The sequence below is a fragment of the Boleophthalmus pectinirostris genome, unplaced genomic scaffold (genome assembly GCF_026225935.1).
Source record: "Boleophthalmus pectinirostris isolate CB_2022bp ecotype Guang Dong unplaced genomic scaffold, ASM2622593v1 HiC_scaffold_2, whole genome shotgun sequence".
Classification (NCBI taxonomy): domain Eukaryota; kingdom Metazoa; phylum Chordata; class Actinopteri; order Gobiiformes; family Gobiidae; genus Boleophthalmus; species Boleophthalmus pectinirostris.
Genome location: NW_026571152.1, coordinates 9,750,759 through 9,777,550, shown reverse-complemented (window position 1 = coordinate 9,777,550; position 26,792 = coordinate 9,750,759). Strand labels below are relative to the sequence as shown.

At 40.7% G+C, this 26,792-nt stretch overlaps 1 protein-coding gene across 1 annotated transcript in view; it reads right to left on the bottom strand.

The window, feature by feature from the left end:
* si:dkey-106n21.1 (solute carrier family 23 member 1) overlaps nucleotides 1-26,792 on the bottom strand; it is a 101,055-nt gene that overhangs the window by 45,085 nt on the left and 29,178 nt on the right. The window contains exons 2-5 of the mRNA XM_020919184.2: nucleotides 22,336-22,482; nucleotides 9,607-9,764; nucleotides 7,919-8,078; nucleotides 4,106-4,287 (exon numbers count right to left, since the gene is read on the bottom strand). Coding sequence (XP_020774843.2) covers nucleotides 4,106-4,287; nucleotides 7,919-8,078; nucleotides 9,607-9,764; nucleotides 22,336-22,482 — 647 coding nt within the window. The remainder of the gene's footprint in view (nucleotides 1-4,105; nucleotides 4,288-7,918; nucleotides 8,079-9,606; nucleotides 9,765-22,335; nucleotides 22,483-26,792) is intronic.

The following is a 26,792-nucleotide window of genomic DNA, read 5'->3' as shown; positions in this document are numbered from 1 at the left end:
TCCATAGCAAAAGCGTTATATACTTTCTGAATATTTCCTTTTCACAGTAGTTCCCCCTCTGCCTCTGTCCTTTAGTCCTCTATAAGTGAAACCTAAACTTGGCCTGACTCCAGACTTTGCAGCTTCTCCATGCTGTCGACACTTTTACTCCACTTCCTGCTGAGAGGGATTATGGGTAAAAAAAATCTGTGGACTGTCAAAAAAGTGTTATCGCTGGTGAGTTAAACATGAAAGAACCCGCTGTGCTCATGTCTACTCCAGCTGTGCGCTGAGAACGTCCCATGGAGCGTGAAACAAGGCCAAAAAACTGCAGGATTTAAACTGATTTAGAGATATCCCACTGTGCCAGGAGACCACGAACACACCGCGGACAAGTTGTTTTTGCAAGAAAAGGTTTGTGTTAAGTACGTGGGATTTATGATGCTGTATTTACAGGGATAAAGAAGCGGACCCCAGAGACAGACAAGAAAACTGAGCTAACACAAACAAAGAAGTTAAATGTTGTGATAAACCTAAAGACAGGATGTTTAAACATCCTGTAAAACTATAAATTCTGGACAATTGTGTTGTGAGGTTTAAGTCATGTTAGAATGTTGTTACCTCCTCAAAAACAGACCTGGACTCGTGTTTTGTTCAAGATGGAAATTAGGATTAATTGTTGCAAGATAAATTTGTGCTAAGATAAAAAATATTCACCTGCTAATTGCGGGCTTATATAGCCTGCATAATGAGTTGAACTATCTGTAACAAGTATTTTTGAAGTTATCATATTTCTGTTAGTAGCATATTAGCGACATTAGCCTATAATGCTAATGCTATTTGCCAAACAGCGCTATATAGAAACAAGTTTCAGGACAAATTTTCTTTAGGAAATCCTTCTTATTTTGTCTAGTTATCTTCAATAATCTTTATACAAATACCATGTTGGGATGTAAATGCAATTTCTGCCATTTTGGCATGGCCATACCGGCTTGTAAAAGCCTCCCGTCAGATCTCAGAAACTAAGCAGGCCAGGCCTGGGTAGTACTTGGATGGGAGACCGCTAGGAATTCCAGGTGCCACAGTGGGGCGCCAGTGACAAAAAAACTGTCATTGTGTCCTTAGACAAGACACTTTACCCACATTGCCTAGTATGAAAGAGGTGTGAGCGTGAGTGATGGTGGTGGTCAGAGGAGCCGATGGTGCAGATTGGCATCCTCGCTTCTGCCAGTCTGCCCCAGGGCAGCTGTGGCTGCAGTAGTAGCTTACCACCACTGAGTGTGGAGTGACTGAATAATGAACTGTAAAGCGCTTAGGGTATCTTGAAAGGCGCTATACAGATGCTATCAATCAATCATTTATTTTTATGCAGACCAAAATGAAAGCGTCAGCATTTTATGTGAAGCTCACTGGTGGATCTCACACCAGAGTTCCCCCCAGAGGAGAGCGACGACAGCTGTCTCAGTGACTGTGGGGACAGTGATGAGGAATATGTCCCCAAGACAAGTGATGCAGAGAGCAGGAGCGAGAGCAACAGGAGCAGTGATGAGGAGGTCCAAGATACTAACACCAGTGCACCTGCTGCAAGAAAGACTTCTAAAAGAAGAAAGACACAAGACGTGGTGTGGAGGACAGTAAAACAAAGTCAGAACGCTGCAAAAAATGTGCCAGTGTGGCAAACTGCTCTCCCAGACTGTAACACAATCAGACGGCCTATTGATTATTTCAGTTTTTAACACTGAACTTTTGGATGTTATTGTGAAGCAAAGCAATATGTACTGAACACAAGTAACCGATGGTTCTGTCAACCACCTGCTGTACTGCAACAACTGTTTTCCTCCTTAGATTTGTTTGTCTCTTGCAAACAGTGGGATACCAGCCCTTGGCACTGTGTGCCAAAATCACTTGCAAGGCTCCAGTTTGTTAACATTGTTTTATTATTGACTATTCTGCCTGTTGTCGGCAAATTTGCAACATGCCCAAATTTCAGTTTTTTTGTGTGCTATAGTCAAATTAATAATCTCAATTTAATTGACCATTTTATATACATCGTGGTTTATTTTTTGTTTAGTCCTGTTTTAGTCCTGGTTTAGTCAGGACTAAACATGGGGAATCTGTGAAAATGTAAAATTCGGGTAACTGGACAATAGCTTTAGAGTGAAGATGTTTCGGCACTCATCTTCATCCAAATGTCTTCACTCAAAACTTTTGTCCAGTCAGCAGAATTGATTTTTTATTTTTTTTTTGCTTTGCTATCAGACCTGAACGACAGAGGAATTACACAGACATGTGGAGTCAGTGTTTCAGTTTTCTTCAGCTAAAATCTGAAACAGTTTTCTGAACACATGAGACAGACTCTGTTCTTACTGTATATAAATCCAGACTCAAAACGCCTCTGTTTAGCTGCATGTGACTGAATGTTTTTTATTCCTCACTCTTCTCTTTTAGTGTTCATTTTGTGATGATAATTTATGTTCAGATTTGTTTGTTTGTGTGAAAACTCCCTGGTCCACCTCTCTACTCAACAAAAGGTAAATGGTAGCTGTTAACTACCTCTTAATGACATCACAAGGTGGAAAAGGACGTTTTGAGCTTTGGAGATGTAGACAGAAAAGAAACGGTCAATTTTGCATAATATATGACATAATTTCATATTGTCACATAAAGCTTTTGTCACTTGTAGACTTACTCACAGTGGGAACACTTACGCTGCACAATATACTCAAGTAAAATTATGGGGTCTGAAAACTAGTCCTAAAATTACAGTTTTGTTAAAAGGTTATTGAAACTATGTACTACCTCGTGTGCTTTTGGGGTGAGCCTGTCTTTGCTGTACCTTTTAAAAACCTTGTGGTGATTTGTCAGCCTCTGTGACACTAATGTGAGTGTTATCTGTTACGGTGGATATAAATGAAGATGGATAGGGTCAGAGGTCAAGGGGGTGGAGTGTCCAGCATAAACCAGGATTAGGCCCAGGTCAGGATCCAAAAGTCGGAGCCAGAAGAGCAGAGTTAGAGGAGCAGAGTTAGAGGAGCAGAGCCAGAGGAGCAGAACCAGAGGAGCAGAGGAGCAGAGTGTAGAGGAACAGAGCCAGAGGAGCAGAGGTAGAGGAGCAGAGGTAGAGGAGGAGACAGGAGTAGGATAACTCTGCTCTCTGCTGTGGGTCTTATCAGCTGGAGAATGAAACATGGATGTGTGCCTTGTAAAATACATCGTTTGTCTTGATTTCAGGAGCAGAGCCAGAAACAGTAAAGCTGCTTCAGTTTGTGGAATGACTTCATCTCTGGACCTCTGCTCACATCCACTTAAAGATGACCTGTTACCTGAGACCTGCTTAGTAATAAACTATAAAATACATAGATTATTACTTTACTCTGTGTTCATTGTAAAACAGCAAAAAATATCTGAAAGAGCTTAGTAATACAAGTTCCAGAATGAATAAGCTCTGCCTCTTCATAGTAACGTATTGATACCTTCCAGCTGATGTCATCAACAGGGGCGCGGTGATAACTAGAGGCACTGCTCTGTCTGAGGCTCTGTGATTCAAGTTAGACTTTAGTTTGAGTTTTGTTTCTACACCATCTGATCACAAAGAGCTGGTCTGGTTGGAACTACAACAGGAGAGTCAGGCAATTTTCTTGAGTTTTCAGACAATCTAAAAACGTATACTTTGCGTCATCATGGTAACTGCTCAACATTTTGCCTTAGACATACATGTATAACATCCCCAGCGTGATGTTAGTGGAAAGAATTGATATGCTGGACTAGACATGTCCAAAAATGCAGAGACAATTTACACACAAGCAAGGCATTTTTTTCTGGCAGTTTAAACATTGATTAAACAAAATAAAGGTTTTGTCATTTATTCTTAATTGTTGAATTATAATTATTAATGTGTAATTCAGGCAAGTTTGGCCTTTGTTTACTATATGATACTAAAAAACTGTTTATTTACCTCTATGTATGTCATATACACAAGAAACTTGGAAAACAAACAATCAAACAAACAATGGTGATCTGGCTCTAAGTCAATCATGATATGTACATATGTCTGTTCCTCTCTGGCCCTGGTGTTTTCAGTGCAGTGTTTGGACCTGTGATCTGTGTACAGTGTTCAGAGACTCACAGAGCAGCGATGCCCCAGTGGCCCCCTGACTTCTTCCCCGCCTCGATGAAGAGAGACAGGCCGATCAGGTTTATGGTGGGAGCGATGGCCAAAGGTCCGATGTACTTCAACACAAACCCCACCAGCCCCGAGAAGCCCAGAAAGATCTGCAGCAGAGAGGAGACCAGGATGGCTCCCTGGATCTGAGGGACAGACACATGTGTGGTTATCATGACAAGTGCACTTTCAGGAAAACTGTCATTTAAAGGTCCTTTCGCCAGCTTCTCTCCATGGAGATGTTGCCTGGAAGGTTCCACAGTATGGCATTACACTTATTTATCTCTATGGAGAAAGCATGTGACCCATAGGGTCAAGTTACATGTCAAAACTGTGGAGAGGCGAGCCCACTCACAGTAAGAGTAAGTCAATAAAAAAAGCAATGTTGCTGAGTAAATGCAGATGGATATATTTAATGCCATACAGGGACATTTCCAGACAGAGCAACAACATCTCCATGGAGACAAGCAGATGACAGATCCTCCAATAGAAAAAGTTACACAGTGCACCTTTAAAGTGTCATATTTAATTAAAGGTGCACTGCCTAACATTGTCTTGTTTGATAAGGATGTTCCACAGTGTTGGCTCTGACACAACGATGAATTCGGGGGGTGATGCTAACCACAGGCACACCCTGTCTGAGGCTTTGTTACACTTTAATCTGAGTTTTATTTTAACACAAATCTCTGACCTGAAAGAGCTCACTTCAGTCAAAACTACAACAGGCGAGCTGATTTTAAACAAGTCCCTCTAAAATAACATTACAGTCACAAGTTAGCTAGCATCAGCAGTTTTTCAGTTGGTCACTCTCACCTTTTCTGTGGAAAATCAAACTCCTAAACAGAACCATGAACATACTCCTCATACTCATACTCCTAGGTCAGCACCTGCTTAGAGACTGACATCCACATGTTTTGCTTTGCCCAGGCAAGATTTAGGGACATTGGGGGTGTAAGACTGGGAGCTTTGACTCATCTCTGCGATGGAAGTACATCTCCAGCAACACAGAGCTTGGATATTCCAAGTTGATGTTTTATTTGGAGAAACTCCAAATAAACTCCTTCTGATACAAGACAGGTAATGGGGGGCTCGTGTTTCTTTGATGGCCTTAGATAAAACCCAATAACTTAACCTTCTAAATGATTGTAGGTTATAGCGGTAGACCTCACAAAAAGCAGACTGCTTTCTAATCATGTAATCTAACCTGTAATCATTCTAACCATCTTTTTCTTAGTACGCAATAAATCCTGCCTCTCCCTACTACAATATTCAGTGAGCCCAGATTTAGAGAGGTACCGTCAATGTGCACATCTACAGCTGCGTTCAGACCGCAGCGCTGAGTTTATATCCAAAATCTAGGGTGGACATCAAGGCAATCCTGTGTTTCTGTCCCACGTTTTCAAGCTTCAGTGTGGCGCAAATCTGGCATTGACACCGGAGTTGAAAAATCTGACCTTTTCCATTTAATGCATCAACCAAACAGGCACGATGCTCCAGTGTAGGTTATGCACAAACAGTGTTGGGGAGTAACGGATTACATGTACTGGAGTTATGTAATCAGAGTACAAATGATGAGTAACTGTATTCAGTTACAATTACTGTTTCAGTGAGTGGTAATTGGATTACAGTAACTTTGTTGAAATAAATGAATTACACGATGGTATTTTCCTGTTTTCACATTTTGGCCTATATCCCTTTTTTTATTTATTTATTTTTTATTTTTTGGTAATTTCACTCATTGCCGGAAACTAAACTAGGTCTAAACTAGATCTAAACCAGGTCTAAACTAGGACTAAAACCAGGATTAAAACCAGGACTAAAACCAGGACTAAACCAGGACTAAACCAGGTCTAAACCAGGACCAAAAAAGGACTAAAACAGGACAAAACCAGGACTAAATCCTGCTGCGTGGACCGTGTCTCCTCGTTTTCTATCAATAATATTTTTAATACAGTTCAGTAAAGACTGGGCTTTTTATTTTCTTTTATCACACAAAACGTCTTATGTTACGATTTCCTCGTCTTTGCTTCTCTACAGCAAATCAAGTAATCCAAAGTATTCAGATTACGTTACTCACTTTAAGTAATTTAATGGATTCTGTTACAAACTACAAATTTTGGGATATGTCATCTGTAATCTGTAGGGGAATACATTTCAAAAGTAACCTTCCCAACTCTGTGCGCAAACTAATGTGGGACAGCAGGTCATCAAACTGGGCCTGGGACAGACGAAAGTGCCACTGAAAGAGCTCCTGGAGCAAGTGATGAAACTCACCAAACACAGAAAGCCATTAAATGATGTCATAGACCCAGAAAGCCAATTGCCTCTGCTGATGTATTTTATGTAATGAAGCCACTCTCTCCTGCAGTACCATCATTCACAAAGAAACTAGAAAAGAGAAACATCCAAAAGCATCCAAGAGCACACCTCTAATGCGATTTGATGCTGTGGTCTGAATGCAGCTTCACTGGGACTAGTGCCTGAACCAAGTGAACTGAAAGGTGTGGTGAGTTAAAGAGTTACCTTTGACTTAACAACTGACACACCAAAAACACAACTCTGGGTGTTTTGATGACATTCCAACATAAATGTATAGGACCTGAAAGATCTCTATCTGTTTCTTCCATTTCATTTTAGATGATGAGAAGCTTTGAACTAAAATGTTTGAAAGAATTTGAAGTATTTGTACAGAGTATTTGTAACTTTAGCTGTGTCTAAACTAGGCCCTGTGTGATTTATGTTGACAGCACCAACTCTAAACCTGTTGAGAAAAAATGTATTTTACTCATTAAATACAGTTTCGTGCAGAGAAGACAGAAATATGAATAATGCATTTAAAAAGTCAACTACCATTTATGAACTCATTTCAACAACACTCTGTACTATTATAGGTTTGTTTCTTTAATTTCATGACATTTTTAACTATTTACTATTGTATTTATTCTTTATTTAACCAAAAGAGTCGCACGTAGCTCACTCATCATTTTCATCGTGTGTTTTTGATGGCGGCAAAAGTAGCTCAGTTGGTCTTTGTCAATGATCTGATGGTTGGTGTTTCGAATCCCATTCTCTTTATAAACATAATTCGTTCAATGGTCTGATGCACTGGCCCACAGGTTGGCGGTGCAATTCCAGCTCCAACAGATGAATGCTGTGGTTGTGTCCTTAACCCCCGATGTGTGAATGGGTGAGTGTTTGAGTGTCTTGAAGGTGGAAAAGCGAAGTATAAAAATGTGACAATTGAACATAGTGGGAGGGGAAACTAACGCAGGTAGAACTTGCAAACTCCACACAGAAAGGAGTCGAACCCAGGACCTTCTTGCTGTGAGGCTTCCTGAAATGTGGAGTTCTATGTTGCACCCTGTCACATTTCTAGTCAGCAAATCTAGTTGGCAAATCTTTTCTGATTCTGACTAAAACTTTTCATTTTTAGTATAAATTCTTTAGCATTAGAATCCATACTTTTCAATGCCTTGTTTAGGGTAATATGTTAGTAACATTCAGCCCATCTCTAACCACCAATGCGGTGGTTTCTCAGCTCTTGTTTTAGCTTAACATTCTGTAGTCCAATAATATTTAATACAGATGGAGGCAGATAAAATAAAAAACTGCTTTAAAACAAAAATACTGCTTTTTCTTGTACTACATTGAGTTCTTGGGTCTAGTCACTAATAGAAAAGATCAGGTTCAACAATATGTATTTACCTTTTAGAAACTTCATGACAATATACTCTATAGGGAAATCTGGCCCTTGTCCCTTGATTCGGCAGCTCTTACCTCTCTCATGCGTGACATCCACACTTCGTCGTCGTGGTAACCTGCCGTCCCATTGATCAGAGCGCTGGACTTGGGGGCGGGGCATTGCCACTTAGGCAGAGCGAGGATAGCGAGGGTCGGTGTGATGAAGCTGAAGGTCCCGCCCTGAAGGATCGGCAATCTGAAACAAAACCGTAAAAAAGAATGATCACAGTTAGCACTGAAGAAGACATACTGTGCTTGTGTCTGCTGTGTAGTTATAATCTATGACACCAGTGGATCATTCTGTTATAATCTGCACATTTTAAAACGCAATATTCATCTACAATATCTTAACCCTCTCCAGGCAGGCGTTGCAGATTTGCAACAGCTAAATTCCAATTACCTACTTACTCCACATCCATATTTTATGAGCTTTTTTTACTCAGGAGCCTTTTCTCCCATCCATGCTGATAAACGTGGGCGATGCAGACTGTGCAAGAATGGCTACACGCAAACGGCCTGCCAGAAGTGCAAAATACTTTTTTTGTTTACAAAAGGTAAAAAAGTCAGGATTGTATATTACTACCCCATATTATAATTTTCCCCAAATATCAGATTTTTCCTGATACTAAAAATTAATTTGAGCCTGAGAGGGTTAATATAACGAACATGTACACTGATTTCCATATTCTATTTGTGGTGCCCAGTGGGAGCTGACATCGGTGTAAACATCATCACAACAGAGTGCCACTGTCTCTGGACAGCTGTAGATCACGAGTTGCAGATTTGTACCAGATTTGTGATGATGCCAAATCCTATATGAATCACTCTAAATACAACTTTGAAATATGAAGAGGGGAAACAACTAGAACACGGTTACAAGCTCTGGAAAGAGCATTTTGTAGAATAGGTCTTTAAGACCCTTTGACAGCCCTGATTCATACCTCCTTAAAATGCAGTAGCATTCATGGCATGACATTCTTCACAATCAGTTGTGAAACATGCAGAAACATTTGTCTTTAAGAAGTCATGTCATTTTTCCTTTATCTTTAGTTTAAAGAGTTCAAACATAAATCTCCAATCATTAAAGACTTGTTCACATGTCATTCAAAAGACAAGTAAAGTAGAACTGAACCAATTCAGTAAAACATGTCTGACAAGTATTACATTCATGTTTGAAATTTATGTTTTGATAATAGGATTCAGTTCAAAGTGCACATTATAAAACCGATTAAGGAGCAGGAACATTTAAAAGAAGACTGAAATCTGAGCTAATAAACAAACAAACAAAAACAAAAAACATAGAATAATCTCACTCAAAACATGTTTGTAGAGGTCTGGTCTACAGGGTTAGCAGCTTTTAACCATAGCGTCAGCACGATCACATTTCTCCAATCTTTGCATCCCTGCCCTGGCTGCTACTTCAACTAGATTTCTTTTGTTTGACCTGGTCCGGCCGTCTACTCCCCCTGGTGCTCTCTGCTGTCATTCTGCTCCACTGGCCCCTCTGACCACCACCAACACTCACCACATTCATACTAAGCAATGTGGGTGAAGCGTCCAAGGACACAATAACAGTTTTTGTCACTAGCCCAACCGTGGCTCCTGGTATTCCAGCGCTTTCCCATCCAAGTATTAACCAGGACCAGGCAGCCATTATTGTATATATTATTTTTCAATGTATTTTCCACAAATGAAAACATACACAGTGAAAGACTTGTATATACCTGGTCCCTACGCAGGTCTGCAGCAGAGTGGAGAGGCCGGACACGAAGAAGATAGTGGAGATGAGCTGACTCTTGGCCACGTTGTTGTCTTTGATGCACAGGGGTTCAGCCAGAATCAGAGGAACCGCGATAATCCCACCGAAAGCCAATATGTAGTGCTGCAAATGAGAAAAGAAAGAGTTAAAAATATGAGGAGCCAGAGGAGCAGACAGGTGCCAACAGGGTTAAATGAAGCCAAGGAGCAGAGGAGAGGGTTAGATGGAGCAGAGGATTCAGAGGAAGGGGGCAGAGGATGCAGAGGAGCAGAGGAGATGGTCAGATGGGCCAGAGAAGCAGGGGAGAGGTTCAGATGTAGTAGAGAAGGTCAGATGGAGCAGAGGATGCAGAAGAGAGGGTTAGTTGGAGCAGAAGAGAGGGTCAGATGGAGCAGAGGATTCAGAGGATGCAGAAGAGTAGAGGAGAGGGTCAGACAGACAGAGGATGCAGATGAGCAGAGGAGAAGGTTAGACGGAGCAAAGGATTCAGATGGAGCAGAGGATGAAATGGAGAAGGTCAGGTGGAGCAGAAGATTGAGAAGTGAGAGTCAGATGGAGCAGATGATTCAGAGGAGAGGGTCTGCTGGAGCAGAGGATGAAGTGGAGAGGGTCTGATGGAGCAGAGAATGAAGAGGAGAAGGTCTGACGGAGCAATGGAGAGAGGTCTGATGGAGCAGAGAATGAAGAGCAGAAGGTCTGACGGAGCAGATGATTTAGAGGAGAGGGTCTGATGGAGCAGAGAATGAAGAGGAGAAGGTCTGACGGAGAAGAGGATTCAGAAGTGACAGTCAGATGGAGCAGAGGATTCAGAGGACAGGGTCAGATGGAGCAGAGGATTCAGAGAAGAGGGTCAGAAGGAGCAGAAGATTCAGAGGAGAGGGTCAGACGAAGCAGAGGATGCAGAGGAGAGGGTCAGATGGAGCAGAAGATTCAGAAGTGAGTGTCAGATGGAGCAGAGGATGAAGAGGAGAAAGTGAGATGGAGCAGAGGAGAATGTCAGATGTAACAGAGGATGCAGATGAGAAGGTCAGATGGAGTAGAGGATGAAGAGGGGGTCAGATGGAGCAGAGAATTCAGAGGAGAGGGTCAGACGGAGCAAATTATTCAGAAGTGAGAGTCAGTTGGAGCAGAAGATTCAGAGAAGAGAGTCAGATGGAGCAGACGATGAAGAGGAGAGAGTGAGATGGAGCAGAGGAGAACGCCAGATGTAACAGAGGATGCAGAGGAGAAGGTCAGATGGAGCAGAAGATTCAGAGGAGAGGGTCAGACGGAGCAAAGGATTCAGAGGAGGTGATGACAGATCTAGACGGTGAAACATTAGGGTAAATAACAGCTGCTTATCTCTCTGGGCTGGTGTCAGGTTAGTAGAGATGACTCCGTTGCACTTGGAGGCCCCCCCCACTCACAGCTGTCCAAACACTAAACTGTCTCGCGCCACGTTCTCATGTACCAAAGACCATCAACACAAACCTTCTTTACAGTGATATATTACTCATTACATTTTTTCTCATTTGTACAGGACCCTTACAAAAACCTGCATGTTTGAGGCTCTTTGACTGTATAAAGAAGAAAACTAAGGGACAACATACTGTTCAGCTCCGGCCAATTGAAGAAAATCGAGGCTAGTAGTTGTAGTGGCTAATTTGGAGTCAAGTTCCATATTTGGAATTCCGACTGTGCATTTCATGGCAACTAATTAGAAGCAAGGAAGTTGAAGGTAACACCTCTTAGTAATGAGGCTCTATAAGTGTCAAACCTATCACTAACTCTAAAGCTGTCTTAGGGAAAGAAAGCACCTGACTGGTCTGTTATTAATGTTCAAATCATTGTTATTTATGAATTATTTACAGACAAATTAATAAGATAACAACCCTGGGACCGTGTAGAGCAGGTTAAAACAAACTATTAAACTTCAAACCGCTTCAAATGAAGTACTGTATTTTTTGGACTATAAGTATCGACCGGAGTATAGGGCTACGTTCAGAATGCAGGGCTTAACGCTCAATTCCGATTTTTTTGTGAAATCTGATGTTTTTGCGAGGTCGTTCACATTTCCAATTAAATGCGACTTTTATGTGATTACCTGTGTGAACGTTAAATGGTCCGAAAGTGTCCCACATGTGCACTGGAGACACGATGACGTCAACCGCAGTGAGCGTGCTTTGTGTTTATGGAAATTGTCCAAACATGGACACGAGCATTGAGCACCTGGAGATTTTAAAGTTCCTCTCGTACCGGAGCCAGAACATGTACAACTTCCTTGTTTTAAGGAGGAGATTGAGAAGGAGAAGGACGAGGTTTTTGGCTGTGGCGTTTTGTAGGACAGTGTGGATGTGGAGACGTAGCCAAGAGTGGTGAGTGGTGATGTGCTTCGCTTCAGTGACACGGAGTTCATTAACAATTTTCTCCTACTTCAGCGCAGAATAGTGACGTTTGTGGCTTGTTGATGACGTGTAGGTCGAATGAATGCGCTTTGGCTGTTCACACTGAAGTCGCATGTCAAAAGATCAGATATGTATCCGTTTCAGGAGCACATATCCAAATGGTCTGGGTCGCATTTGAAAAAATCGGATCTGTGTCGTTCAGGCTGCAGTCTGAACGCAGCCTAAGTCGCACCAGCCAAAAAAATGCATAATGAAGAAGAAAAAAACATATATAAGTCACACCGAACTATAGACACACTTTTTGGGGGAAATTTATTTTATAAAATCAGAGACCAAGAACTGACATTTCATCTGGAAAGGCAAGTTCTAGTAATAACAATAGAACAGAGAACAACAGACTGTTAACGTCACATATGAACAGTTCTTCAGATAAACTATAACTTAAACAACAGAACAGAACAAGTTTACTGAACTCTACATCTCACTCCAAATCACTAAATCCACTGAATTCTATGTCCTCTGTGTCACTTCTGATCAACTCCGTGACCTCTAGAGGTAAACAGAGCGCCGCTTTTCTCTTCTGTGTAGCTGTCGTCAGACTCAGCATCAGTTCCAGTTAGAATTATTCTGGCCTTTCTGAATCCCGACAGGATGGTTTCGCTTAAATTTCACTCAAAATCACTTAAATAGCAGATACTGATATACAAGCCTAGAGCCTCTCGCACCTCTCAGTGTGAAAATTTTTTATATATATAAGTCGCACCGGAGTATAAGTTGCAGGACCACCCAAACCATGAAAAAAAGTGCCACTTATAGTCTCAAAAATACGGTAGTTCTATTTTTCACATGTACATACGAATAGAAAGTAAGCATGAACAAGACTCAGCTCCATCAACTCTGGGTCCACTTCTGGGTCTTTCTGTAGGAAAGGCCCTCTCTCTGTAACTGCTGCTGTAAGACTTGTCATTTTAGTCTTAAAATTACTCCATCATAATAATGCAAAGCAATGAGTTTATAAGCTTAATTTGATTTTATATTTTATTGTATCTTTCTGTTTTATTTTGACTTATACATTTATTTAATCATGTCTTTTCTGACACCTGTCTCTTGCTATCTTTTTTGCTACTTTGCTACTTTGTGGATCCATAAAGTCTAAGTTAAGATGCTCCAGGCTTATTACACCAGCAGCAGATGTGGCAGAAGACCTTCCAGAAGAAATACTTAGAGAGACTAGACCATTTCATCATCGACTGAAACACCAGAGCGGAGCAAGAGTGAGGCCTTTCCTGTTGTTCACCTGGATCTGGAGACTCTACCTGACCAGTCCTCCTGTTATGGTAAGTCTAACAACAACTAGCATGCTAACGTGTACTGATTCTCAAACAATAAACTGCTTAATAATTAGATGCAGACGGCACACAGCTGATTTACACTGACCTCAAAAGCTGCTTGTACAATATAGCTGTACTGAGGCAAGACAGTTTTGGCTCAAATACATGGAAAACTATCAGCTACAGAGCTACATTAAAATGTGTCCTCTGAGCAGTGATCAGGAGCAGATCTGAGCCAGGATCTTGGTTGGGATTATCTGGACCGAGGGTAAGATACACTAAAAGGCTATTGTTTATCACCTCATTTGAGATGTTCTTGCAACAGTTGGATTGGAGCCTGTCGCTGGTGGAAGTATAGGTCAGGAGGGGTGAAGATCCAGAAGAATTTGGACAGAAATATAAAAGACAAAAGCACATGATCAAGATTTATGAGGCTATTTACAAAGCTACAAATCCCACAAGTCCATGGGGCAGGTCGCCTGGGTCAGGAGAAAGAGAGAGAGAAAGGGAGAGAAGGGGAAATAGGAAGAGGAGAGACAGAGAGAGAGGGGGGAGAGTGAATGAGTAGGGGAGAAGGACAAAACACGATGAGAGGGGAGGAGGAGATTTTTTCTCAAAATACAGAAGCTCTTTGACAGATCTAAGCACAGGCTTAACAGTTCATTAGTTTAACATGATGCTTGCAGGGCTCTGAATCACACACTGTATAAAGACGTGGATGGATGGACTAAGAGAGTGACATGACCAAGCCCCAGGGCCAAAACCATAGACCGTAAATAAGAATGGTCATAGTTAACGCACGAGCCGCCACATTCCATACAGGAAGTGCGCCGGGAGGCTCTTCTGGCTCCTTCTGACCCTGGCTCCCATTGACTTACATTGGTATCTTATGGCCCCTCTCTCTGTGACTGCTGCTGTGAGCCTCGTCATTTTGGTCTTAAAATGTTCGTATGTATCTTGTTCCTAAATCAAGATAGGAACATAAATAAGGGACCAATCAGATGCCTTGATTCCCCGAGGTCACTCCCGCTAGTGTTAGCAACAGGTTTGATTGACAGTTAGTGTGTTTCGTTGCTAAGTATGCCCCGTTCCCGCTTTCTGATGAGAAGGGTGGGCACATTTGATGACCTCAATCATGACCAATGGCACAGATTGGCAGCCTTGCTTCCATCAGTCAGCCACAGGGCAGCTGTAGCTACAGAAGTAGCTTACCACTACTGAGTGTTGAGAGAATGAAGAATGAACTGCAAAATGCTTTGGGTATTTTGAAAGGTGTGATATAAATGCAATGAATAATTAATTAATTAATTAATTAATGAATAAGCGTCGTCTCTTCCACTGTTATGTCGATGCCCTAATGAAGACCTCATGTTCTTCCTTCATTCAGAAATGTGGCTTTTGAAGAGACTGAGTAATTCATAGTTAAACTGCTCCCCAATGCAGTGCATTCTTTCCGATGAACCGTCACTGCATGTAAACGCACCACGGTCTGTCCCGAGGGCCTGGACGCACCATGGAACCCTCTCTAACAGAGAAAACATCAGCCAAGCCATATGTCTTTTTCAGTGTATCCTTGTTTGACTTTAGGAACATTTGAGATTCAGGTGAAGATGATGGGACAAATTTTAAACATGTCCAGGAGTTTTAAAGAAAGCATATTGTGTTTTTGTCAGTAATCTATGACATTCGTGGATCTTTATGTTTATGTTTTTGTACATTTTAATTCGCAAAATTGTTCTAAAATGAAACAGGGTTCGCCGGCTATTCCGACATCCCTTCAATAGAACATGTCTCTATTTAGATATGCCAGTATTACGACACTTTTTAGTATCGCTCTTCCGACATGGCGAAAAGAATGAAGCACAAAGGGCCCATGCAGCCTCCATTTTAGATTAGATTTAAAATGCATGACTGTTTCCCACAGCAATCAGTTAGAACATTTTCCCACTGTCTGATATCCTATGTGGACCAAGTATTCTCTGATCAAGTCCTTTGCACCGGCCCAAGTGTCTTACGATATATGGGAGCGCAATGTATAATAGGCTATCACATTAATATTATTCATGTCGGAAAAGCGGAATGTTTGAAAATAGTAAAGTGTGGCTACTCCAACAATGAAAGAAAAAGTCAAAGTAGTGGGATATTTGAAAAATAATGTTTATGCCTTCGACAATTCCGCATCAATGTCTAAATAGCGGCATGTCAGAATAGCAGCATGTAACCAAATAAAACAAGTCAGCTGTTGGAAGATTGTAGAGCACAGTCAAGTATTAGGAGACAATTTCTGTCTTGTTTTATGGTACGCTGGGGTAAACATCATCACAACAACTCTCCACATACTGTCAGCCCCTCCTACATGTGTCACAGATGAATAAAATACACAACTTTCTTATCGATGTTCAGGTGCACTATGTCTCTATGATGATGTTATTGCTTTGTCTGTAATATTCCACAGTATGGTATTAAACATGCTCATCTTGCATTCATTCATTTAAAGTTTGCAGTACTCAAAAACACCTTGAAATCCATGCATTCTTACTGAGAGTAGGGTCACCTCTCCATAGATCTGGCCTGTAACTTAGCTTGTTGATGTCACATGCTTGTTTTTATGAAAATGGCCAAGTCTAATACCATACCATGGCACGTTCCAGGCAAAGCAGTATCATCTCCATGGAGACAAGTAGTGAACGTTTGCAAAAGTTGCTCAGTGCACCTTTATAATGTTTTCTTATTAAAAACGTAACACACAAACCCTGCATATTTAGGCTGAATTCTTCTCTCAAGCTGAAAACACTTTGTTCCACCTTGTGATGTCATATCGTCATACTGGAAGCAGACTTGGACTCGAGACAGACTTGAGTCACTATTTTTAGGACTTGAGACTTAACTTGATAAAATGGACTAAGACTTCAGACTTGACTCGGACTTGAGAAGCATTTTTAAATCAGAATTTGTTCTATTCTGACTGTAATGATTCACTCTAAGATTTTGTCAAGACATTTAAAAAGGAAAAATTAGCATTTCTACAACTCAAATATACTCTATAAATACTCATAAATATACTATGATTTTATAAGTACAATTTATCTTAAAAGTCACATAAATTGCAAAAATCTAAGCCATATTTGGTACTTTGGTACTTTGGTACTTGAAATGACTTGAAGCTCAAAGCAGACGACTTGGACTTACGGGCCAGTGACTCGAGACTCATGTGTAGTTGTAGTGGTCAAAAGACTTGAGACTTACTTGAGACTCACAAAACGATGGCTTGGTCCCACCTCTGACTGGATATGCTCCACTGTGTTTTTAAACTCAATACAAATTCACTATAATCATTTGTATAATTTGAGCCCTGGAATTGCCCATGCGTACTGAACTAAATGTAAAAGGCTGCTGTTAACTTGAACACTACCGCTTCATGACATCACAAGGTGGAACAGAGCATTTTGAGCTTTGGAGATGTATTATAAAGGGTATACAGTGAATGAAAAGAAACATAACTCCAGTTTTGTTTCTGATGAGATAACAACATTCAAACATGGCTTAAAGCTTACAAGAGTCAATTTTATGTAATTTCTCCTTTAAAAAAATAAAATTAGAGAGCAAAGTAAGGACAGAAATCCTGTTTGACCTGTGTTCATGCCCAAACAAGTTGTTAGCTCCTGGTTTGGCCTTTGACCCTGGATCTGTCAGGCTCCATATAAACACGCTCCCAGGAAAAGTCTATTGACTGTCATTATTACAAACTGGAAAGGCTGAAAAAGACTCAAGGATCCTGGTTAAGTCTTGACTTCTTTTACCTAACAGACTTATCTCACGTCTATGCTCTGCTCCTCCTCATAAATTACTCCCCGTAACTATATCTCTTTACAAACATGACCCTAAATCTCTGTGTTATACAGTGCACCTCAGGACTGTATAGAAATGGACCTAGTGAGCCACAGTGTTTCAAATAGGAAGTTCAGCTCATGGTTGCCCGTCTTTCTGTGACTGCTGCTGCTGCTGCCAAAACTCGTCATTTTGATCATAAAATGTTCATATTAACCCTCTCTACATGATCCTGGTGTTTTTATTTCCCTATTTTCTCCCTAAATGCAGATATGAACATATATATATATATATAATAATCTACTGATCAGCCGCCTTCTTTCCCCGAGGTCAATCCTGCTAATTAGCAACAAGTTTGATTGACAGCTTTGCCAAGTGCCCTCCTTGTACCCAACAAGGAGCGAATACCTTCAAAAACGTCACTTCTGATTGGCTCTTTGGCTGCTATGATACATCTGCTCGGAACTGCAAATATGGAACTTGGCTTCAAATTAGACACTGTAACTGCTACCCTTAATGAGCTTCATTTGGCAAGAACCAAACAGTATGGGCACAAGCACGGATATTTGTTCAATCAAATGCACTCTTGGAATATGAAATCATTTTTACTGATAAATACTTGCAAAAAAAATAGTGAAAACTAGAAAAGCACTCAGAGTCCGCCAAGGACTACCCCCATTTTTTATAGAAATTGCGATAAAATCAGACTTCTGGATCAGATCTGGATCAGCCTTTGGAATATGAAAGAGGATCCCATTGTCCATCCCTGAGTCAAATTTCATGGGGTTTGGTCAATAATTAACCGAGATATTGAGAAACAAAATTTTTGGCCCCATTTACCACAATGTTAACTAAAATTTCAAAGTGATCCAGAATCCAGGATTTCTCCCGGATCACCCCCAAAGTGAAATCAGTTCTACCTTTTCACATTTCCAACAAATCCTGAAAATTTCATCAAAATCAGTCCATAACTTTTTGAGTTATGTTGCTAACAGACAAACAAACAAACAAACAGACAAACGCCGGCAAAAACATAACCTCCTTGGCGGAGGTAATGATGTATTTAAACTGTTAATAAACTGCATAACTAAGACTTTGGTGTTAGACCAAAATCATCAGTTGTTTCAGTTTCTGGAGTGGTCTAACTTCTGGACTGGCATCTGTTTTCACTGTAAGCAGCAGATAGTTGAGGTTCCAGTGATACAAAACACAGCCGTTTCTGGTTTTCACCGTCGCATCTTCTGTGCATCTCTTTTAAGCTTTGTTAACCTGCTTCAGTCACGGTACACATCACACTCCAGGCTGCACACACAAGAGCTCCCCCAGGGAATTTAGCACTCCTGCTCAGGATGGAGTCAATCATATTCAATGACACCATGTGATGGTTGTAACTTCCACTGCTACTGGACACATTAGTCCAACTTTTTGAGGTTTTAACTATGTAACATTGTAGGAAGGCTGGCGCCACCTAGTGCCTCCGCTCAATTCATTTCTCTCCAGCGACTAGGTCAGGAATCAGAAAACACTAGACGGTTTGCAAGAACCCCAGAAGTTGTAGACAGTGCACCGGCCAATCAGCGAAGAGCTCTGAAGCCGGCAATTATTTGGACAATACCGAGCATTGCGGCACATTACATAGGTCCTGACCAAACAGCAACTGGTAAAATAAAAAAGTACCCGCCTACCGTTGAGCTAACGAGTCCTGATCGTGTGAGGTCAGACGGTTTCCACAAAGTGAAACCAACTGATGAATCAGGCTAGTAACATTGTTCCCTCATCAAAAACATACTGGGAGTTTTTTGTTTTGTTTTTTTTCCCCCCTTTTGCTTTGTTTGATGAATTGTTGTGTAATAAGTCTGGTCTTTCAAAGCCATAAAAAATTTTGAATTTCCCAGTTTTGTTACTTCACAGGTAAAAGCCAGAGTCCTCCCTAAATCAAAATCTGAGCATTTCTGGTGTCAAATTATAATTGTCATTATAACTGCATGTGAGAAAATGTTGCTAACCCTGGTTATGCAATATTTCAAATAATAATTACCTCCACTGATGGCATCCCAACCCCAGTTCCCCTTGAGCACTCAAAAAACACACACATTTGAATTTCCCAGAATTGTTATGTCACAGATAAAGTTAGATTTTTTTCTCTCTTTATTCTGAGGACACATAATATTATAGAGTGCCATCCATCCATCCATTTTCGTCCGCTTATCCGGGGCCGGGTCGCGGGGGCAGCAGCCTAAGCAGGGACTCCCAGACTTCCTTCACCCCAGACACGTCCTCCAGCTCCCCCGGGGGGACCCCGAGGCGTTCCCAGGCCAGCCGAGTGACATACTCCCTCCAGTGTGTCCTGGGTCTTCCCCGGGGCCTCCTCCCGGTGGGACATGCCCAGAACACCTCCCGAGGGAGGCGCCCAGGAGGCATCCGGAACAGATGCCCGAGCCACCTCAACTGGCTCCTCTCGACGTGGAGGAGCAGCGGCTCTACTCCGAGCTCCTCCCGTGTGACTGAGATTATAGAGTGCCATGGATGTATTTTACCTTTGGATATGGTGACCCCAAATGAGGAGCTTATTCTGCATTTAAATTTGACAAGAAAAACACAAAATGTAAACTTAAGCAACTTTGACATGATAAAATGTATAATTGTGAATGAATCAGCAATGCATTTGTAATGCAAGAAGCAATATTTGATTTGAACGTTTAATTTATATGTGACCTACTTACTGCGTCCATGTAGATATTATTTATTGCCTGAAATTTTCCACCATATGGCATTAAAATTATCTATCTCCATGGACACAAGCAAGTGGCATCTACAGGCCAAGTTAGAAGTCACATCTGTGGAGAGGTGAGCCTGCTCACTGTAAGTTTTGAGGGGAAAAAACATGTTTTCTGTTAAATACATTTTATTGGCATTGCGCATCTCTATGGCAACTCTCACATCCAAAAAGTTACACCTTGCATCTTTAAGACAAATTGCTCTACCTCCGTATGGTGAAGCTTGAGAATTAGCTCATATTTGTTCTTTTCGCAGAGCACATTCAGACACGGACTTGGCTTCACACTTTGCGAAATTTATGTCCACTTTGACGTGACATGTGTTAATGGAGCAGACGCTAGTTAGGCCAGGGGTGTGAGGTTTCCTCCGCTCAGTAAATCATAGAGGATGAGAGGAACTTTTCACTCTCTGAAACTAGATCTGGTGAAAAACGACTGAAGACGAAGAGGAGGAGACAGGACAGCATCAGGAGCAGAGGGGAGAGACCAGGCACAGAACTTTACTGTCTCGGGGGTGGGCAGAGGTCTATAGTAAAAGTGATTTAAAGGACACTAATTCTGCTAAATTGACATGTGAAAAGTGCTTATAAACTCTTCTAGTGACTGGTGAATAACTAAGGTGCCCTGACTGCTTAAGGTAAGTGAGGAATAACTTTGGACAACTGTGAACTGTTTAAAATGAACTAGCTTTGTTTTTTTACAACCACTAACATTCACTCACACAACACATTCCTACTACACAATGTGGGTCAAGTGTTTTGCCTAAGGACATGACAGGATCTGGGATATAAGGAATGGTGTGATTGATCTAACAAGTATGCACACATCAAACTCAATCCCTGCAGCCACATGTTGGTATCAGAAACACCTGTGTGTAATCAGGCTAGTCCTGTGTGATGTCACCAAGTACTTGAAATTGCAGAGGACACTGGAGGCAGCACATACTCCATCATCATTGGGATTGTATTATTTTGCATTTTTTTGGACTATCAAATAAGTTCATAGAGACTGCAAACCAACCTACTTTATATCCTGTTTTAGCTGCAAAACTTTTCTCAAATTCTTTTGTATTTGTTTATATGTTTCATTCAAAATATAAAAAGACATCACCAGTGTCACACCATCAACCATACAAGAAATGAATGAAAAGGAGCAGAAAGAAGAGGAATCTAATGTCATCTGCCCCGTCTTTCCCTTTTCCAGACAATACATCAACATCAATGGTTACTAAACATTTCAAATCGGTGCATTTCAGTTCAGGCACAATTATTAATCAATTACAAACAGAAATCTTCAGTTTTATGCACAACAGCCTAGTTTCCTTTTACATACATACACAGTGCACTCGATTTTATGTTTTTAAATGCCATCATAGTAGTTGATTCTTTTATAACAGTGGTTATTCAATGGTCAAATATGTCACTATGTTTAACCAATTTACATTTTCTTTTATTTTGAGGGGTTGTTGGTTTAACTCTTGGTTTAACTCTAAAACTTTTGACTTTGAACTTCAAATGAACAGTCTGAAACTAATTATGTGTATAGTGAGTGTGCTGTTGTTGTGTACTTTTGTGTGATTGTTGTTGTACTTTCCTTTGTCTTGTAGATGATTTTACATCAACCTGCCGAGGGACTGAAGATGGAAATTAGCCACGTTGGCTATAATCTTTACATGTTTGCATTTTTAATGTTCATTAATATGTACTGTCCCTTTACAAATAAATAAAATAAGAAATATCTTTGTCAAGACTATTCCATAAATTAACTCCTTTCACAGTAATGCTTCGCTCCATAACCTGGGTTCTGAATCTGGGTTTTTTAAACATGTAGGATCCTTTTAAACTGTAGTGGTTTGTTCTTATCTCAAACAGTCTCTGAATATTTACAGTTAACACATTGCACTTTATTTTATACATTACTTTGAGAATACTCAAGTCAACAATATCATGCATTTTCAATACTTTAAGCTGAACAAATAATGGGTTGGAATGGCTCTCTGTAATGACTGTAGGTGGTCTTCACTGAAACTAATGGGATTCTCTCATTAGTGGTAGTGACGCCATAACACTTCATAAACTCACAAGAATCCACCTTGGCCCAGGTTGGTGCAACAAATCTGACAGATGGTGGGCGACCAGTCACAGAGCACGCTCCAAGTGATCGCTTTCATTGAGAGCCTTTCCAGAATGATAATTTGTTGAACTCAATTCAGAGTGACACACAGATGAGTCTGATGTGAGCCTGGTTACAGAAGCATTTACAGGCTAAAGTGAAGAGACCAAATATCCATGCATAATAATAGCAAAAATAGTTTGAGAAAAGTTAGTTCCATTTGAGTAAAATGTGAAAACTGAACCAAATGGAGTGTTTTTACCTGAAATCCGAGCAGTATGCAGAGGTACCAGGGCGGGCGGTCGTTGAGGGCATAGACCAGGTCCACTCCTCCCTCGGCCTCCTCCTCTCTCTCTGTGTGTGGCTGCAGATCCACGCTCAGCTGTGGCCCTGCATCACTGTCCTTATCCTGCACAAAAAGACATACATTGTAATGTTTACATTTCAAATAACACACACCGTATATCACCCACACACCCATAACTTCAAATAAAACACAATATTTAAGCTTGTAATCACTCCGGCACCACAGCAAATCCTGATATTGTCTTTTCTTTCAAAGCAAAATACACCTTAAAGTAGCAGTGCTTTTATCTAGGGTGAGATGTGGTATGAAGGTGAGTTATGGCGGACAGGAAGGGGAGGGGAGGGGGTCTGGCTCTGTGGTGGTCCTGTTTTCAGTGTTTGGGCCGAGCATACATCAGGAGAGTTTGTGAAGAGGAGATGGATGAGACACATGCTGTTTGAATGGTGATGAATGCTGCTCTGTGTTCCCACCGTCCACGGGAGACAAGGCTGTGAGTCTGGCATCAGATCACTACGTGTTTTACCACGGCCTCTGAGAATTCTAATACTAACGGCCATTCATTATTTTTGTATAACCACACATGTAATTGAGCAAAAGGTAATCACTGTTGTAAATCACTGCAGTATAAGCATCACTATAGCAACCAGTAAACAATCAGGCTGTAATGGTACATGTGTTCTTGTTGAACCGTTTTGGTCCGGAATGTTCGGTTTGGTGCAGGGCTGTACACGAGTGAATTTGTGCAATTTGTGTGTGTTTACATTCTGCCACTACATGTGCATCTACACGGAGGCTCGGCTCTTTAATATTCATGAAGAAACTCATCCGTGATTGGGGTGACAGTGTTTCCCGCAGCGCTTTATAGTTAATGCAGCCTCCTTGATAACAATTGCCCCACGCCTTCCCTCCGCACCGTGTGAATCCTCGCAAAACTACGGTCATCACTCCCCATTCCTTCATTTCGTCAGCATGAAATCTCTGCTGCTGTTGCTTATTTGAGAATATTTTATTTCTCAAATATATATTTTATTACCAAGCAGCACTTTGCATTTATTTTATTTTCCTGTTTGTGTAATCTTAAAAGTAATTGTTGGTTTAATAAACACACAAATTAACAACAAGCAAATAGTTATGTATATTCTTCCCATACTGTACCAAAAATTAACCAAACCCTGATCTCAAAACCAAGGTACATACCGAACCTTGATTTGTATGTACCATTACACCGGGGTCAGCCTTATCATCAGAAGACCCTCTAGTCAGAAAATCCATGTTCAGGTAGTGTTTTCAGTGTACCACATTTATAAACAAAATTGTGGCTGCTTTGTTAAAAATGAAATTGTATTTAAAGTTTTAAATATTTTAAAAAGTAAATATTAAAAGTAATAAATATATTAAACCCTTAAAATACAGCAAAAATGTTTGAGGAAATAATGATTTGGGTGGAAATGGCTGTCTGAAGTGTAACAGGGTTAATAATTGTCTAATTTTCAGGCAACAACTTGCAAAATGTTCAGTAATTCGAGCTCTACAACCTTCATTTCAATTTTATTTTAAATCTTTTTTTCTTTTAATATAGCATTGGTGGGCTTGTAAACCAACAAATTAAGTAATGCTGGTCTTAGCTAATGCTGTTATGCATGCTTATGCGTTCCTGTCAATGTAATTTTGATGTTGCAGCCATTTTTAATTGGTATACATCCAAAAGTTTACTAATTCTTCCCTGATTTCCAGGGATTATTCCCTGTTGCTTTCATCAAATATACATTCAATTGTTCAAGAGAAATGTTGCTGACAAACCAATAGAAGAGGTAATGATTTTCTGACTAGTGGGCCTTCTCACTACAGGGCCTTCTGACTAGTGGGCTTTCTGACTAGGGGGCCTTCTGATGATAACAAATAAACTATTGTTAGGAGGGACAAGCTTCTATGAAAACAGAAATAATGAATGCTTTGAACATCCATCGACAACTTTTTAAAAGTGACCTATTTTTAATTTGTGGGTTACAGGAAATAGTAACCTGGCAGCCATACTGAAAAAAACTGTTTCATGTTTTTTTGTTTGTTTTGTTTTGTTTTTTTGCGGGAGGACCCAGACCCCTGGTTTTACAAAGTATTAGGCTCATGGTTTTTAACATTTAACATTTAACATTTGATGAATGAACAAAGTAATGATCAATAAATAAAGACATTGGCAGTATTCCCAGCCTGCTAATAGAGCCATGTGTTTTATGGAGTAGAAAAGATACCGGATGTTATATACAAATGATATATTCCCTCTCTCCTCCACCAGTCTTTAAAAAGAGTCCGGTCACAACATCAGCTCAGAAGAAGTGCTGTTAACTTCATTGACCCCAAACACGAGCCCAAACTCTTTAAAGTGTGATAGGCGGCAGAGTGGTTAGCGCCTCTCCACTCACCTCTCTCTCCCCTGAGCCTGTGCTGTCTGGGCTCTGCTTTGAAGGTGAATCGTTCGTGGAAAAACTCATTTTTCTGAGTCAAATGAAACAAAATAAAGACGTAAAACAGAGGCTGAGTTCACGTGTGGTCCGCCTTAAAACCATAAAGGTCCTGTAACTGATTATTTTCCCATGGATTTGAGCAAAATAGTCTTTCCCTAGTACAGATAGAGTGTATAAGCAGCTCTTAAGGTCAAAATATGCCCGCTGTGCACTTGTAATTAGTACAGTTTTATTGTATGATAATCAGGAAATGCTTGGTTAGCCTGCTAGTTGTTTTTAGCGTTGATATTATATGTTCGGCGTTTCGTATGTATTTTCACCTCATTATATTGTATGTGATTTGACAATTAGACAACACTTCCATATCAGTTAATAGTACATATTTAAAGGTTGTATGGAGGATTTTATTTTTTTTGTTTCAAATTGTCAATAAAGTTTAAAATACCATTACAGAGAATGCAGCAGCCTTGTAATTATGATGACCAAAAAAATAGAATGAAAATCTATCAACTGTGGACGTAGTGAGGCCAGATAAACATCAGCCAATAGAAAACGAGGCGACCTCTTTATCTATTGGCTGTTAGGTTGTCAATCAAACTCCCTACGTTTCTAGTGTAACTGACTCGCTGGTTCGCGGGGATTATGTGGTTTATGCAGTGGTTCTTAGAGGCTTTTTCAAACTGTAGCTTCCTCGCAGTTTGCACAAAGTTTGTTGAGATGGCGGACGAGAATCCACGACCAGTTTGCCACAAAAGAAAGTCGCTGGAAGAAGAAGAGAAGGGGAAAATGAGCAAAGCTAAACTGAGGTGATTCTTGGGGATCTCTTCCAGCGATTGAGTGAATGAAGCAGACAAAGGGTCTAAAAACTGACATGTCGGGCGGTAAATTATTTCTAGACAGGTCACTTCAACAGTAATTCTGAACACGCATTGGCTGTAAACAAGCGTGATTTCTAGAGTAAGGAGGCGGGAGGAGATGTTTCTACCGAGGGAGCGGTGGAGGAGGAAGGTGGTGTCACACATGCACAATATTTGAAAAAGGACTGTCGCTGTATTTCTCTTCCCTTAAAAAATCTTCTATACAACCTTTAAGTAACTTCTCTTGTAGGGAGACTTTTCCATGACGATAGAGAAGTTCACATTACATGACTTTATAAGCAACATCTCCATGGAGACAAGAAATGTTACTTAGTGCACCTTTTAAAGTTTACTTGGTGTTTTTATGTATATAGTTGGGGTTTTAATAGTTATTTGGTTTTGAGTTTGTTTTATGGAGTGTTAGGACAATATCTTAAACTAAAGTTCCTACAACTCCCTACAACTCAGCAGCTCCAAATCATTAATCAGTTTAATCAATCCACCTCCCATATCAGCAATAGTCTCAGCTCTTTCACTCTCAACATTAACCGTGTTGTCAGAAACCTCGGTGTCATCTTTGACTCTCACCTCAACTTCCACCTTCACATCAAAAAAGTCACCCAATCCTGTTTTCTCCACCTCCACACAATTAGTAAAATCAAAACTATCCTCTCCCGCCCTGATCTTGAAGAAGTCATCCACATGCTCATCTTCTCCCGTGTAGACTATCGCAACTCCCTACTCTCCGACCTCGACTCCAAATCCATCTCCTGCCTCTGATAGGTTCAGAACGCAGCAGCTCGGCTCCTCACTGGGTTTGACAGACATCAACACATGACCCTGTTTTACTTCCCTTCCCTGGCTGCCTGTATGTTTTAGTTTTAAGATTTTACTGATCACTTTTAAAGCTCATTTATGTCTTGCACCAAGTTAAATTTCAGAAATTTTAACTCCGTACGAGCCTCCCGCAGCCGCAGATCCTCAGGCAGGTCCCTGGGACTGTTCCAAAGTCCAGGCTCCGGACGAAGGCACCTCGGCTTTGGAATGACCTGACTGAGGAGATAAGGCTCGCACCATCAGTATCAGCTTTTAA